General features: G+C 43.2%; 1 protein-coding gene across 1 annotated transcript in view; it reads right to left on the bottom strand.

The window, feature by feature from the left end:
- Positions 1–7220: 7220 nt before the first annotated feature.
- The window catches only part of STAT1 (signal transducer and activator of transcription 1, 91kDa), a 41858-nt gene continuing 35435 nt past the window's right edge, over positions 7221–13643 (bottom strand). The window contains exons 19-23 of the mRNA XM_008569669.1: positions 12389–12438; positions 11579–11673; positions 10462–10607; positions 8298–8483; positions 7221–7300 (exon numbers count right to left, since the gene is read on the bottom strand). Of these exons, the coding sequence (XP_008567891.1) occupies positions 7221–7300; positions 8298–8483; positions 10462–10607; positions 11579–11673; positions 12389–12438 (557 nt within the window). The remainder of the gene's footprint in view (positions 7301–8297; positions 8484–10461; positions 10608–11578; positions 11674–12388; positions 12439–13643) is intronic.

The following is a 13643-nucleotide window of genomic DNA, read 5'->3' as shown; positions in this document are numbered from 1 at the left end:
GATCCCACATACAGACCGGTTCCCGCTCACTGGCTGAGTGAGGCGCGGGAGCAGCACCGAGGGTTGCGATCCCGTTGCCGGTCCCCGGCCCGGTACGGGGGCAACACTGAGGGTTGCGATCCGTTGCCGGACACGGAAAAAGACAAAAAAAAACAAAAAAAAACAAAAACAATATTATCTTTAGCCTTCCTGAACTGGCTTAAATGTGATTTCTTTGAAACTGTATATATTTTTATATAACATATGCATTATTTGTAGCTTTTGGCTATGTTTGCTTCACAAAATATTTCTTAAGTTTTAGTAAGTAAGGTGATTGCACTAGAATATATGATCTAATCTCTCAGAACATCTTAACTTTCATGAGAGCAGAGATCTTTGTTTACCAATGTTTCCAAAACATGTAGTATAGTGCCTGGCTCATGGCAGGTGCTCAATATATATCTGATGAATTAAAAAATGAATGCATCTTAACTAACCAAAAGAAGCCACTCAAGTAAATATCCCTTACTTTGGAAACAGCACCCCAGTTCAAGAGGTAGGTACAAGTGTTTTCAAAACACTTTCTAGCTTTTTCCTGTCCTTTCCCTGGGACAGTCAGATGTGACAGATGACTGCTTTGCCTTCATATTCCACTTCAGCTTTCAGGCAGTAAACAGACTTCACTCATTTAATGCCATCTCAGAAAACTCTCCTTCCTTAAAAATAAGAAATTTGTCCCAAGTGATACATATAAGCTCTATGCTTATAAAACAGCTTTCGAACCTACAAACACCATTCCAGAAATACTAAAACATACACAAACATCCCTTAAGCCAGGATCTATCCAGTGACTTCGTATAATGGTCAGCTACATAAGAATACAAACTTACACTAGCTAGCCAGGGCATATCTACTGTACTCCCTGGAAAAATATAGCTCTCAGTGTTCATTATGAAGAAACTTTGTTTCCTAAATGCAAATACTGTAAGTTTGGAGATGAGAATGATATTTGTTATGATGCCAGAATTCAAGCATATACCACTATTCCCTGATAATAGTTATATCAAACTTGCCAGATTATGTTTAAGTTGGTGATTATGTCTCTTCTCATATTATTTTTTTCTAGCACACAGTGAGCTTTACTTCGAGAAGGAAACAGCTTTCTAGCTTATGACATTTTTGGAGAAAAATGGAACCTTATTGTGTGGGTACAATAACTTCTCAGTAATAACTCAACTAGTCATGGGAGTGTGGATTTTAGATGACTGCCTTGGAGACAAGACAAAGTCCCATTTCATATGTATTTTAAAATTAAATACTCCTAATTTGATAATATACCCAAATTTACTTAAAAATAAACGCCAAATTATTTCTGCATTTGGAGGCAGCTGTGGTCACCAAGATGCAAAGTACTTTTTTTGTTTGCTTTTAATGACACCTATTATAGCTTTTTCCAGTGATTTTCCTCTGATCTGTCATTGACCTATCTTAATCAACCACAGCAATTCTGATTACTGTAAGTAGGGTAAGTAAGGACAATATCCAGGAAAATAGTGTTATTAATCTTTTTTAAAAATGAGGACTGATATGTCCTTACTGAGAAAAATAGTAACTATTAAAATCTTTATACTAAATACTATTAATAAGAGACTAACAGAATTTAAATACTTCTTAAAAGTAAACAAATATCTAGGTACAGTAAAATGAAAGTCATTCTCAAAGGGCAAAAAATATAATAGTTAAATCTCAACGATTAGAAACTTTATTTAATGTTATCTTGTTTGTTTCTTAATCAAAGGACTCTCACTCTAGTCCTGATGCTCTGGGTATGTTTGGATGTTTTTCATTTGCAAAACCTACTCTGCCAGATGCATGAAGCCTTTCAGAGTAACAGATGTTTCTGAATTAAAGAAAAATCCACTCGTTACCAACAGGTTGCAGCAAATTTGTTGGCCTTTCTTTTGTTTCCCTAAAAACACAGGATGTGAAGGAGCAGAGTAGCAGGAGGGAATCACGGATGGGAAGGAAAACTTGTCGCCAGAGCAGATGAGAAAAATTCATGCTCTATACTGCATTCATCTGTAAAAAGATAAAATGTGGTTAAGATTATTACACTGATCTTGTGAAATGCAGATTCATATGTGGTATTTAACATTACTTGCCCATTCTAGAATGGAGTAGTAGGAAGATACTTCCAATAGCAAATCACCACCATGGAATTGGAGGGCCTTCAGCATGGACTATCCATTTTCCTGCACTAATCAAGACCTTTTATACCATCTAAGCTGATGGATTATTGTTCTACAGCCTGTTGGCTTAGTTTCATGAATCCATCCAGACTGCACAAAGCTTTTTGCTGTTATGCAAGCCTGGACAGAGCAACGCGGCAAATCTGCTCATGCAAAGCATGGGTGAGGCAATGCTGAGCTGTATGCCAGGAGGCGGGAGGGATGAGAGGGAATGGTGAAAGCCCCCTAAAGGTCATTCAGGAGGTGAAATACACAAATGTGTTTCAGGTACAAGCTACAGAAGTAGAATGGTTAAGAACCCTGCACCGCCCCTGCCAGTACTTGTGCCCAGCTGTTGTGAACAGGGAAAGCTGCAGTTAGTAAACTGTTCACCTAAGAATAGTAGCCTCCCACTGACTTCCTGATTTCCACACTGGTCTTTCCTCTCACACCAGATGTTCTCAATTGTCCCCTGGCAGTGTCTGACTGTCCTAACTGGGTGTGGGGGTGTATGTGGGTAGGCCAGGGATGCTGCTAAACATCCTAAAATGTACAGGACAGCCTCAAACAAAGACTTCTCCAGTTCCAGATTCACCAGTAGCACCAAGATTGAGACACACGGCACTAGACTGTAAAGTCTCTTGAGAACTTTTTTTTTTTTTTCCTTCCTTTTTGTCTTTTTTACTGACCGGTAACGGGATCGCAACCCTCGGTGTCACGCCCGTACCGGGGACCGGCAACGGGATCGCAACCCTTGGTGTTGCGCCCGCACCGCGCTCAGCCAGTGAGCGGGAACCGGTCTCCACATGGGATCCGAACCCTCGGCGGGAGCGCCGCCACACTCCCAAGCGGCGCACTATCCAGTGCACCACCGGGCTGGCCCTCTTGAGAACTTTTTAAAAATCCAAGTGCTCGATAGTGTGTGGTACATAGTAGGCTCAGGGAAATTACTTTGGATTGAACAGCACGATGAAGGTTTTGTCCCTATGTTTCAGTGTGGCTGGCAGTGAAAATGTACAGTTAAGATGGTGGACTTTCAGGGCCAAGAGAAAGGGAAGGAGGGAGAGAGAGGGAGGGAGTGATGTTGGGAGAGGGAGGGAGGGAGAGAGGGAGAGAGAGAGAGGGGCGGGGGGGAGAGACAAAGCCTGGACTCAAATACAGTCACTGTGCGACTATGGCATGTTACTTAACTTCTGTAAATCTCAAGGTCCTCATCTATTAAAAGTAGGTTAATAGTACCTAGCAGATAGGTTTGTTAAAAGGATTAAATTAGACGGCATATGTAAAATGTCTAGTATAGTAGATGGAAAATAGTGGACAATAAATGTTCCTATTATTATTATTAGTTATGACCCAAGGCCTCTAGGAGAGCAGACTGGTTCTATTATAGTCCCAGAGGGGAAAGTTCCTCATACAGGAAATCCAGACTAAACAAACACCCCAGTCATGCTGCAGAACACATTGGTGCTCAGGCTCTCTTGGACAATCTCCTCAGGAGCCCGTGATCCTCTTGCTCCTGAGGCTGCACCAGCCGTCAGCACTGGTGCCACCCTCGTCCAGAGTTACAACCTCCAGATTTGGAGGAAACCAGCCAGCTCTAAGAGAGCTGCTTTTACTTCAGAGCATGTGCCCTAATCCCAAGGGTAGATGCTAAATGAAAGCCAAAGCCAAGGCTGGGGACAGAGCAAACCATTGTGGAGTCGACCCAAGTGAGAAACTGACCTTTTATTCTGTCTAACCCGTGCTGTGTCTATATGATAGCTTCTGGTAGCTTTTTAAGTCTTCTACAGGTTTATCTGGAGACTTTAGTGTGTGTGAGGGAGAGAGAGAGAAAGATAGAAATAGATTTATTATATTCTATAAAAGAAATGAATGAAATCATCTAGTATGAATGGAATGGCTACACAGGGCATCCAAATACCATAGAACCACTCCCTGACATTGATTTAGAGTATTTAAATCGCTCTGCTTGCACAGATGGAGGGAACTAATCCATCTTATTTTCTCAAGGTCACAGGGAATAATAGTGATGACAGTGTTGGAACTCTGATTGCCAAATCCCAAACATGTCTCTCACCCAAAGGCCATGCTGCCTTCATCTTAATAAAGAGAATAAAATACACTCCAGTCCTGTGCGAACAGCTTCTTTAGAGTACATGTTTTGAATCAAGCAAAGATAAGCTTTTTGTGGCAGGCATTCCAGGACAGGATACAAGAGCATCTACTCTAGAGACTCATGAGGTGGATTCAAATGTCCGTTCTGGGGGCGCCAGGGGACTGTTTCCACATCCCTCAGAATGGGAATAACAATCATACTGTACCCTACTCAGAAGGTTGTTGTGAGGGCTGAACACGTGACTACCTGTCAAGGACCTGGTACGTAGTAAGTGCTTCATAAATGTCACCTATTCATGGTGGAGGTGATGGTATGATGATGCAACCTACTCAGGAACAACAAAGGAGGGGTAGAAGATTCACCCCATTTTTTGGTTCCATCAATATATCTTACATTTTCTGAATAGGGCTTTACCTTCACTGCATTTTTGTGTGAAGCTTATAAATGGGCCACATTGCTCTGTCCTGACTTGCATAACAGCAAAAACTTTAGGGCAGTGTTGGAACTACATTCTTTTTTTTTTTTTCCTTTTTGTCTTTTTTCGTGACCGGCAACGGGATTGCAACCCTCAGTGTCACGCCTGTACCACGACTGGCAACGGGATCGCAACCCTCGGTGTCGTGCCCGCACTGCGCTCAACCAGTGAGCGGACCGGTCTCTATATGGGATCCGAACCCTCGGCGGGAGCGCCGCCGCACCCCCAAGCACTGCACTCTACCGAGTGCGCCACCGGGCAGGCCCAGGAACTACATTCTAACATAGAAGAGGTTCACCTTAACACTTGCCAGCAGGAACAGAACTATTTTGCTATTACACTTGCTAAGAATTTTTCAAGGTGACTTTTTTCATCCTCAACAATCAGGAAGGTGTAAAAAAGTACAGTCTCTAAAGATTTGAGCCCATGCTTCCTCAGGTGAGGAAAAGAGACAAAGATAAAGTTACACACGTGAAACATGAATCTAAGCAGATATTACTGATGTCACGGAAACACTCTCCCTGAGCGCGTGGGTCAATGGCCCTTGTTTGAGGAGGGCGTCCTCCCCCTCTGTCCCCTCCCCTCCGGCCTTCCTCTCTCATTACTGAGCACATATTCTTTGCCAGGCACCAGGTACACAGTGATGAAAAATGACCAGTAATGAATGACTCAGAGGGACTTTTTTTAAGCATTAAGCAAATTTTAAAAAATAAACTGGAATAGTTCCATGTGGAAAAGAGCTTAAAATTAAACAGTATCAGCAAAAATCCAGCCAACCAAACAAAATTTTTAAGAGGAAGGATTTCAGGCTGAAAAGCAAACAATATTATTTGATACACTGAAAAACATTCTCCCAGAGGAAAATTCTCTTTTGTGGACAATCACATTCCTATTTCTAACGTGAAATTCATTAACTGTTTTGCTCCTGGAACCTCTTACCCTTGCCCAGCCCTGCATAGCTCCAGGAGCTGGCAGTACAAATTAGTTCTCAAATATAAAGCAGGTGAAATGGTTTCATTGCTGCTGGCTAAGCATAACTCTCTATAATTATTGTAACTACCAAGCATTAGTCTCTTCCTTTCCTAAAAATAACACTCCCTCACCTAGACGCAGTGAGGAAATAACAGGCCAAAGGAGAACATTTTCTTACCAGAGAAATATTAGTTCCTTAACGAATGAAATTTCTACATGGCAACTTCAAAGGGCAGAGGAGGAAGCTTTTAAATATTTGAAATGTCCTTTATTTGGAAGGTGCTGAATGCCAGGAATATGCGCTTGTTTAAACACAACAGGCTCCGACTTGTCACAGCTCATCTGGAAAACACCCTTTCCTTGGCTCTGCCCGAGGATCCTCCTGCAGACAGGTGCCCTCCCCACCGCAGAGGCAGGCTCTCACCCAGTGAGGACCATGGGCGCAGTACTCACCATACTGTCAAACTCCATGGAGCCCACTATCTGAGACACCTCGTCAAATTCCTCAGGAGACATGGGCAGCAGGTTGTCTGTACTCTGGAGTCTAGAAGGGTGACTAAAATGAGGAGAAAGGAAAGGGAAATGTTAACACCTAAAGTGTAAAGGCTGTGGTGCAAACTTACACGCTCTAGCTTTTGCCTGTGACTCATTTATCACTTTACATTTTTATTTCAGGTAAGTGCACACACTTGTAAAATACACTGGAAAAAGTACAGATCATGGGAGGTTTGTGCCCCCAGCCCGGCCCCTTGGGAAAGTGCTGGACTCTAGAGACGTGAGTGAGCAACAGCCAGACTGAAACCTGCGCCGCTTCTGCCTGGTTAAGCCTAGGTGTGAGCGTGTGCCATGTTCACACTGCCGTGACCACGCCGCGCGGCTTACCCTGGACAGAAAAGCACCAGAGAAACGTCTGGGAGTCCCTCATCCCTACCTTGCGGTGTGTATGCAGATCAAGCTGCTCCACAGAGTGTTTTTACATGAAGGCTACATCCATTCACCCCAAGACAGTGCTGCAGGCCAAATAACTGACAATGCCTTTTCCAAAATTTTGTCTACCTTTTATAAAATGAAACAACAAAATAAAAGCAAGTGGAGAAAATGTACCTCAATCATTACTTTGGCCTTTTCTAGATTGAAAAGAACTCTTTTCCCACTCTGATCAATTTTTGTTCATTTTATTTATACTTTTTCAAAGTATCAGTTTGGGGAAAACTTTATATACTTTAAATACAACTTTGTGTTTTGGTTTTTAGCATTTTATTTTGAAAAAGGCAATAAAACGCTAATAGGCTGTGACACTGGGATCTCTAATTAGGATCTTTGTAACAAGTCCAACTGTGACGGCGACAGCAATTACAATGGAAAAGTAAAATACAAGCATCTTCCACAGGCCCCAGCCAGGAGCAATGCTGGCTTGAGGTTTTTAAACATGCCACTCTTCTGTGTTCACTTACACTTCAGACACAGAAATCAACTCAGTCTTGATGTATCCAGTTCCTTTAGGGCCATCAAGTTCCATTGGTTCTGGAGCTAGAAGCAAACATATCATGTACATTTTCCTATAGCAGAAATTACACAAAAACAGAACAAACAACTTTTTGGGGGGATCAAAATTCTACTGTTTTTCTTGACAGCTTTGAGTCCTATACCTTTAAAGGGGTTATGACCTCCCTGTCTGGGTCACCTGAAATTCTAGTAGAAATATAGAAGCAACTAGAAGAAATGGGGAGATTGCAGCAGGAGTCTAGCTGGGAGCTTTCTTTTTCCCAGGCTTGAATTCCTATAAGAAGTTAGAGTCCAAAATCTCTCTAGTTTAGTTGTACCAGCCTGGTTGACATACATAGCTGTAAAGTTAAGCTGAGGTCATCTTCATTCCTAAGTAATTGTCTTAATATTGAGATTTCTGATTTCAAAAAGTAATTAGCTTTGCTAGAATGTTCCAAGCCAGATGGGTCCAACTTGAACTTTCCCAAATGCAATTCAGCGACAACTAAGAACCTGTATTCAAAGATGAGGCCTCCTCTTAATAACAACCACTAATTACAGGAGGATCTAACAAGTTGCCCTGAATGAACCACTGCACTTCTCCTGGGCCTCAATTTCCTCAATTTTAACACAAGCAGGATGGCATAAATTGGTTTGCTATTTTTCCTACCCTTACTCCTTTTCATATAGAAATAGTAATAATGTAACAAATACACAAGACCAGAAATAGACTTTTCCAACACACCTAAAAGAGGAAATTATCTATTCATTTCTTACTAGCTGTATCAGGCCAAATAATGCTTATGTTTCAACTGTGCTGAGTTCATACCATCTATCAAAAGCCCACTTTTACCAATTGAAAAGAAAGTGGTGGGTTAATGACACAGCATGGGTGGAGTCTGTGCTGGCACCTTCCACCTCTAAGGCGGCAAGCATGAATTTGGGTTATTAAACCCTGTCTGAGTAACCATTGCTCTATCCTGGCGAGGACTGTGCTGTGCTATCAACTCATCAGGTGACGATGCTCCCCCTCCCTGCTCACCTTCCTTTGGCCTGGAGTAATACTTTCCAAAGGCATGATCTTTGTCAATATTTGGATACAGATACTTCAGGGGATTCTCTGGAATATTCTCAGCGGCCATGACTTTGTAATTGCGAATGATATCAGGGAAGGTAACAGCAGAAAGTTCTTTCTTCGTGTAGGGCTCAACCGCATGAAAGTAAGGTTCTAAAAAGGAGAAAAGCTCAAGTGAGTCCCAAGGAATATCCCGAAACAACAGAGGAGAGAGAAGCAAAACACCAGAGTTAGGAATTTGAGTGAATGTGGTAAGAACTAATCACAATCTAGGAGTTAAAACAAGTATAGTGAATTGCTTTCTTCACTTCTAAATCAATCATAATCTTGGGGGCTGGCCAGTTAGCTCAGTTGGTTAGAGTGCGGTGTTATAACACCAAGGGTCAAGGGTTCAGATTCCCATACTGGCCAGCTGCCAAAAAATAAATAAATAAATAAATAAAATAAATTATAATCTTGTCTTAAAAACAGGAAAACTAAAGGCAGTCATTACTTCCAATAATGTTGCATTTGTCATTATATGCTTAGATTTACAAATTTGGCTTAAAGAGGTTTATTAAACACCTTTAAAAGCCCACATCTTGGGGCCGGCCCGGTGGCGCACTGCTACAGTGCGCCGCTTGGGAAGCGCGGCGGCGCTCCCGCCGAGGGTTCGGATCCCACATACAGACCGGTTCCCGCTCACTGGCTGAGCGAGGGGCGGGCGCAGCACCGAGGGTTGCGATCCCGTTGCCGGTCCCGGTCCGGTACGGGCGCGACACTGAGGGTTGCAGTCCGTTGCCGGACACGAAAAAAGACAAAAGACAAAAAAAAAAAAAAGCCCACATCTTCAATGGTACGTGGCTACAGGCATTTAAATAGCTAATTATTAATTGGGTCATTTTGATAATCTATGGTTCAAGCCACAGATTAAGTTATTAAAAAGATAAGCTCACTTTCTGTTTTTCTTTTTATATTGAAAAATACAATTTATTATTAAAATTAACAATGACAACATAGAAAACTTTTGAAACCAAAAAAGGATCCTGTTTGCTACTTATGTAATCCACCAGTTTAATTCATTCCTGTTGTTATTCCCAGACTAATTCAGATCGTTCTTCCTAATTTATTGAGAATCTCACTTTGGGGTGTACACAGGCCAGGGGCTGCTGTTCAGGTACTCTGGGGACTCTGCTCTAGAACTTGACTATGCTGGTTTCCTAAACCTCTGTGGTTGGTGCTGTCCTGCTTAAACTTTCCTGGTTGCCAAGGGTTTTCTTCATCTTCCATGGGTTTGCTAGCTCTGTCTCCCAATTGGCTGAGGCTCCAACACCTACTGCCTATGCCAGGCTCTGATCCCGGCCCTCCTGCTTTTTCATCAGAAGAAAAAATAAACAGAACAAGAAAAGTATCCTACCCTTTTGCATCTACCCACCGAGAACATAAAAGTTGCTGGAACAAGTCAGTTTTTCCTCCAGTCCTTCAAACAAGGCAATCGCTAAGCAACAGTGAAAAGTATTCAGTTTGTCTTAATTTTTTCATCTGCGCTATTCAGCTTCATCCCCAGAAACCTGCTTTATGACGTCAAGGATTTTGGAGTCTTTTAGGCATAACCCATTTGATTGAATAGAAACCTCATATATAACAAAGATAAATATGCAGCTGCCCTGTTTGATGGCAGGGAGGAGGGCTGCAGCTCAACCCAATAACCCCTGCGCCCCATCCGACACTAGCAGTGCTGTGGGGAAGATCAACAAGGTGGTCTTCTCACAAGCCTGTCCACCGCTCTCCATTCTATGCTGCCATTATCTTAAGTGAGTCTGGAAACTTCTGCTTGTGGGAAAAGTGACTCCTTCCAAGAACCGGCTGCAGATTATATTGACTCATATTCTTGCTCTATAGATAACAAACCTAACGAGAAGGAAAACATTTGGCCTGTCTTTTTTTAAAAACCATCATTTCTACAATATGTTGCAGGCCGTGAATCAGAAACATTCACGGTGGTTCATTAAGTCCTATTTGGAGGGCTCAGTTGGGGCAAGGATTGGATCTGCAGTTTCATGCCCAAAGCTCATCATCCGTATGAGCTGATCTGCAGCGATGAAGAGGGATGTCATGCTTGGGCACACGTGTCCGGGCGCCCTTCACTCACCGCCTCCATTCTGGGACCGTTCCACCCATGTGAACGTGATGGCCCCTTCCCGGCAGCTCTCACTGAAGCGCAGCAGGAACGTCCCCGGCTGCTGGTCCTTCAGCAGGGCGCGCTCTCGCTCCTTGCTGATAAAGCCCACGATACACCTGGACATCAAAGAGATTGACGGCTTTGTACTTCGATCACGATTTTAATGTTCATGTTGACTTACAAACGAAGAAAATTACTAGAACTTGACAAAAGAGCATATGATAAAAATGTACAGACTATTTTAAAATCTATTTAATTGACACATAAAGAAACATTTCACTTATAGATGTACATGCTAAAGTGAAAAAAAAAAAAGCCAACATGACTATGGTGCCAGCAGAATACTACAGATGCTCAATTAATACGTGCTAGATTAATGAGCCTTTTATTGCCACTTAATTATTTTATTTTATTTTATATATTATTATTATTATTATTTTTGTATTTTTCGTGACCAGTAAGGGCATCACAACCCTTGGTATGGTGTCGTCCGCACCGCGCTCAGCCAGTGAGCGCACTGGCCATTTCTATATAGGATCCGAACCCGCGGCGGGAGCGTCGCTGCGCTCCCAGTGCCGCACTCTCCCGAGTGCGCCACGGGGTAGGCCCCGTCACTTAGTTATTTTAAAGGCCATGAAACTGCCTGAATGTAACTGCATCTTTTAAACTGGAGAGAAAGACTAAGACAATATATTTTCATATTCTAGCACTTCTGATCAAGTTAAAGCTTTTGTTGAAATAGCTGATCCTAGGAATAAGTTAGAAAAAAATTTACTGATTAAACTTCCTTCTAGGGACAATAGAGTAGGTGCACAAGAAATTTCTGTTGAATGAATGAATGCATGAATAGAACTCAGAGGTTTTTGTTTTATTTAGCTTTGCAAATACTTATACATATACTAAGAAAGCATAAGTTTAATCTTATGAGATTACACTCTCATGAAACCTTGAAGGGGACCAGCCTACAAGCATGTGCCTCTGTGAGATGCATAATAAATGAAGCCAGCTCAGGCCTTGCCCCAGCCTTCCAGTAAGGGAGAGTGTGCTAAAAACATGTTTCAAAAATACATCCACCAATGGCCCTTACCCATCATTCCAGAGAGAGAGCAGGTGTTTCTTAATGAGTTCTAGGATACTTTCAATCCAAAGCCAGAAGGGAAAATTTTTATCATTTATATTTTCCTGAAAGGATACAAATGCACACATTAGGAACAAAGAAATCCAAAACGGTGAGATACCATGCCCCCTCCCGCCACTGGACTTCAATTTGCAAACACTCCCTAGCTGCCAAAGCTAGAACTGTCCCTTGCAGAGCAGCAGCAGCCCTCCCTGCATATCAGCATTCAGATCCGCAGCCCTCCATTTCCCTAGGCCGGGCTCTGCTTCCTTTTCCAAACAATATGCAAACTAGCCAGGGGATGACCTCCCTCCGCTGTGAATCATGGAAACAAAAGCTGCCCTCACGCTAGTGAAATCCAGTACAGCGAGCTGCTCAGCACTGTCCAGGGACCCCAGCAGGATCTAATGGTTCCCTCCAACTGGTCCCTCTGCTTGAGTAGCTTCTGTGGAATTCACCAGGCTGTCCATGCCTGGCCCAGAGCACACATTTCACACGGACGTGGCTAAAACGCTGCCAGCCAAGGGCCAGTGTGAGCAAACAGAAGACTCATTTTGGATATGAAAGAACGTTATCACTCAGGCAGGTGCTTCCTGTCAGACTTGCCTGGAGACTGACCTCCTGCGCTGAGGAAAGCAAACAACTTGCCGTGGGGCTCCAGGAGCAAGAGATGAACATGCCAAAGTAAGCAGACAGTTAAGTAACCACCTCAGCGAGGAATACGAGAACCCCGGCAGACAGCGAGAAGAACTCAGAATAGAAAACACACAAAGAACCCACCTTACAAAACCTTGTCCAGGGAATAAGACCGTCGGGGCCAGCATTAGGACCTAAACAAATAAAAATAAGCTTTTTCAGCAAACACAAATCGCTTCTCAAGCTTTGGTGGGACTGATGGCTCTTGTATGTGCTCTCAAAGAAAAGAGCTAACACCCACCAAAGGAAGATTGTAGGTACATGGCTGATATTCTCACATACATGAACACTGAATTGACTGAGCAGTGATCATATGTGCTTGAAAAAACATAATTAAAATAGTCTGAAACATGTGTACGATGGTTTGATTTTAAAGGCATGCAGGAACAGATGGCAGGAGACGGGCACCATGATGTGAGAGTTTTTAGGGAAAGTGGAAACATCACGAAACCCCACTGTCTGCCCCTCCCTCTCCACCCCCCTTGTCTCTCCCTGTCTTCTAAAGAGGGGACAATCCCCTAACTCCCTCTTTACACTCCCTTCCAAGACCACCAATTGACCCTGCCTTGGCACTAAACCAAAGCCTTTCTGCTGGCCTTTCCAGAGAAGCCCCCCTTAGGTCCCTCCCTGTCCAATATCGTTTCCCACCACCTCCTCTTCTGCTTCAGTAGAATCCCTTCTCCTAAAGACCCTAAAGAATGTTTTCAAAGTTCCAGCTAAGACCAGGATCACCCCTAGGTGACCAATTTAACTGATACTTGACTTTTACCAGCTTATTTTAGACATTCGTTATGCATCTCCCTTACTCCTCCAGATAGGCTTAGGGAGGCTGAGGCTAAGCCAAAAACTGAGCAAGAGAACCAAGAGGAAGCCTGCGGGTCACAGCTGCACACGTTGAAGCAGCTCCAGCTGGAAGAGGTAGGGAGCCCATCACCTCTCTGAAGACAACCACAAGTCACTACAGGCAGAAAAGATATCTTTCTTAACCCTTTTCAAATAAGGAAATGGAATAAGGTGATTTTATACTTTGTATTAAATAGCACAAGACCCCCACTGTGACAGCTGCTTGGCCAAGACAAGGCACTGGCCTACTGGTGTTTGCAATATATGCAGTTCTGCTGTACAGAAAGCAAATCTGGATGAAAGTCATCCGTGGATGTTTGAAGAAATAGTTCACATACTCCCATTCATTAAAAGATCTGACCTTGAGACTAGTGGAGCTTGATCTGTTTACTGTGGAAGACCAATAAACTCACTGACATCAGCCACTAAAAGGGATTCCCCCCCCCCCCCCCCCCCCCCCCCCCCCCCCCCCCCCCCCCCCCCCCCCCCCCCCCCC

The sequence above is a fragment of the Galeopterus variegatus genome, unplaced genomic scaffold (genome assembly GCF_000696425.1).
Source record: "Galeopterus variegatus unplaced genomic scaffold, G_variegatus-3.0.2 Scaffold523, whole genome shotgun sequence".
Classification (NCBI taxonomy): Eukaryota; Metazoa; Chordata; class Mammalia; order Dermoptera; family Cynocephalidae; genus Galeopterus; species Galeopterus variegatus.
The sequence above is the reverse complement of the archived record's forward strand: the minus strand, read 5'-3'. Positions and strand labels throughout refer to the sequence as shown.